Source organism: Chrysochloris asiatica, unplaced genomic scaffold (genome assembly GCF_000296735.1).
Source record: "Chrysochloris asiatica unplaced genomic scaffold, ChrAsi1.0 scaffold00002, whole genome shotgun sequence".
NCBI classification, from domain to species: domain Eukaryota; kingdom Metazoa; phylum Chordata; class Mammalia; order Afrosoricida; family Chrysochloridae; genus Chrysochloris; species Chrysochloris asiatica.
Window position 1 is genome coordinate 21,116,155 of NW_006408520.1, and position 3,138 is coordinate 21,119,292.

Sequence of the window (3,138 nt, forward strand, 5' to 3'; positions counted from 1 at the left end):
TGCTAGTAAAGAAGTTAAGTTTTTTAGAAACACCTAATAAAAAAACCACATGCTTTTAAGAGTGTAATTTATACAGCTGCTGGTTACTATTTGGGATAGATTGTATGTCTGTGTTATTTATCTTCTGAATTGTTGTTAAGTGCCATTGAGTTGGTTCTAACTCATAGCGACCCTATACACAACATAATGAAACACACACACTGTTGTTATGCTTCAGCCCACTGCTGATACCACTTGCCAATCCATCTCACTGGGTTTTTTCCTCTTTTTTGCTGACCCTCCACTTTGGCAAGATATCCTTCTCCAGGGACTGGCCCCTTCTAATAATATGTCGGCATATCTCTTGAATATTTTCTAAAAATTTTTAGCTGTATTCAGAAGAAAAAAACTGGCAGGACACAGTAACAACCCACCTCGAGCATTTTTGCCATTGTCACTATTTCATGATCTGGAGGATTATATTTGTAGCAATCCATGAATATTAATCTAACATCTGCAGCAAATTCATGTGCATCCTTATATTCTTGGTTGTCCATTTTTCGCTAAATAAAGGGAAAATTACTGTATTCATAAAAAGCATAGTGCAATTCAACAATTATTTGAGGACTTATAGTAAATGTTTATAATTCAAACATACTAAAAGCAGATACCGTTCAGATGTGACAAATGTTAGAATCCTGCTACATTTGTTTTATACAGGTGAAGAAAAGCACAGAGGAAAAAAAATCACAAAAACTATGTATTTTCATATAATCTTAGGTAAGTTTTGCAGAAGGACAATAGTTAAAACATGAGCCTAAACTTGGAACATGTAAGTGAAGTTTTTATGGCTTAAAAATGCTCTATGACTAGTCAGGGGAAGAAAACAGTATTTATAAATTACTGCTATTTTATAACATACACAATTTTAAACACGTATATATCCCCCTAGCCTCCACAACTCTGAAAACAAGAGAACTAGGTGGTACCTGACTACCTACGACTGACTGCTCAGAAAGGGATAACAACAGAGGTCCTGGACAGACTGGAAAAAATGGGGAACAGAATTCAAAAGACTAAACATCAGACTTGCCTGGCACTGAACTCACTCCTATGGTTTAACTTTCAGCCAAAGGATAGACAGACATGCCTAAGAAGGGAGCAATAAACACCAGGAAGGTACACACTCCTTAGAGCAATCAACAAGGTAAGAGGGAAGAAAAAAAAGAGCAGTATTTGCCCAGGAATAAAATTCATAGGAAAGAAAAGCAAATGGAAACAGTAAACAGAGTGAGGAGGTGGGAAGAGTGCTATTACAGTGTGGGGACTGTAACCAGTATCGCAAAAAAAAAAACAAAAAACAAAAAAAACAGGTGTATCAACTGTTGAACAGAAAACAAATTTGTTTTGTATATTTTTACAAAAATAACAACAAAATGATTAGGACTTCCAGCAAGATGAGAGGTTAGGCAAATGCACTACAAGGACCCTCTACAACAAAGATACGAAGGACCAAATAAAACAGATACACATGAAAATTCTGAACATAAACTTCAGAAGAAAGGTTAAAGAGGTGGATGGAGTGTTTGATGAGAGGAGAGGCTGAACAAAACAGATCCACTTGGGCGATAGGAAGACACCCCAGTGAGAGCTGGGGTCGGGCTGCACTGAGGTGGTATGCTGCTTTCGTGCCTATATTCAGATGGGTTCAGCTCCAGGCCTACAGGACCTGTAGAGTCACCAGAACAGCATTCAATCAGTTACCCTAACAGCCAAAGAAACCAGCTCCATCAAGGGCCCCCACAAACTACTTCTGGATTTAGTCCCCTGAACTTAAGATAACACTGAGCCCAATAAGGAATTCCATCTAGGGTCAGGAACTCTGCTGTCTCATCTCTTCCACAACTGTCTTGTTGTTATTGTTGTTCAGTACCATGGAGTCGGTTCCGACTCATAGTGACCCTGCACAGGGTTTCCGAGGCTATAAATCTTTACGGGAACCGAACGCCTCATCATTCTCCCACTGAACCGCTGGTAGTTTTGAACGCCGACCTTCAGGTTAGCAGCCCTATTCATAACCACTACGCTACCAGTCTTGGGAGCTCCTTAAATTGCAGGAGTCCCTCAGTGATTTCGCCCCTCCAGGTTCAACAACTGCACTGTTGGGTTTTACAAATACAACAATATAACAGTGCCCCAGAAACAACAATTTTAATTCAAAGAAATAAGACCTAATGGCTCAAACACATAACCAAGATGCAGACACAGAAAACATTTCTGAGGAAAAACAGGTAATAGAATGAACTGAAAAAAGAATGTTTAAAAAATGGAATTTTGTTACCTTCAACAGATTTGACAGAAAGATTAGGGAAAGCAAGGAGCACACAGAAAAGAAACTTTAGAACTGACAAAATCAATGCAAATTTTGAAACTACACAAAAGCCTGCAATTAGAAATCAAGAAGATCTTAAAAATGGACAATACATTGAAAGAGCAAAGGAGATTTGAAGCAATGAACAAATTAATCTGAAGATAAATCTCTCATACTAGTATGCTAGAAGAACAATCAGAAAAAAAAAATGAAAAAAATCTAAAGAAAGCCTAAGAGTTATGTAGGACACCACAAAGAGGAACAACAGAGACTACAGGACCAACAAGGCTCAGGGAATGGTCCCAGTACTCTGAACCACATATAAAGGAATATTTAGAAGGTTGGAAGACTTACAGCTGGGGAGTTGGTGGCAGAAGCAAGAAATCCATTGCTTCCTGGTTCGGGAAGCTCAGCTGCTCCAGGAGCCACCATTTTGTGTGGGGCCAGGCGGGGAAAGGATCAGAGCAGCCACAGATGCCTGACAGAGCTGCAGAGATAGGGGTGTGGACATTCTTTTTTTTCTTTTTTTTGGGTATCTTTTCGTTCGTCCCTTGCTGTCTGCGTACCTCCATTCTGGTGACTATAGGGGTGCCTGAGATGACGGATACTCCAGCCCAAACCTCGGAGGGTTCTACTACACATGTGCATAGATCTTCTCAAAATTTAAAGAGATAGTACCCACTTAAAACCAAACGGCCAACAGATACTCAGCCAAAGAGCAGGCCTTGAACTTTTCTTGTTTGCTTTTTGTTCCTGTGTTTTTTAACACAGGAAAGAGAAGGAGAGGG

The 3,138-nt window shown here is 39.6% G+C and overlaps 1 protein-coding gene across 1 annotated transcript in view; it reads right to left on the reverse strand.

The window, feature by feature from the left end:
- Positions 1-3,138, reverse strand: part of BRDT (bromodomain, testis-specific) — a 113,163-nt gene that overhangs the window by 69,945 nt on the left and 40,080 nt on the right. The window contains exon 6 of the mRNA XM_006831058.1: positions 414-542. Within this exon, the coding sequence (XP_006831121.1) occupies positions 414-542 (129 nt within the window). The remainder of the gene's footprint in view (positions 1-413; positions 543-3,138) is intronic.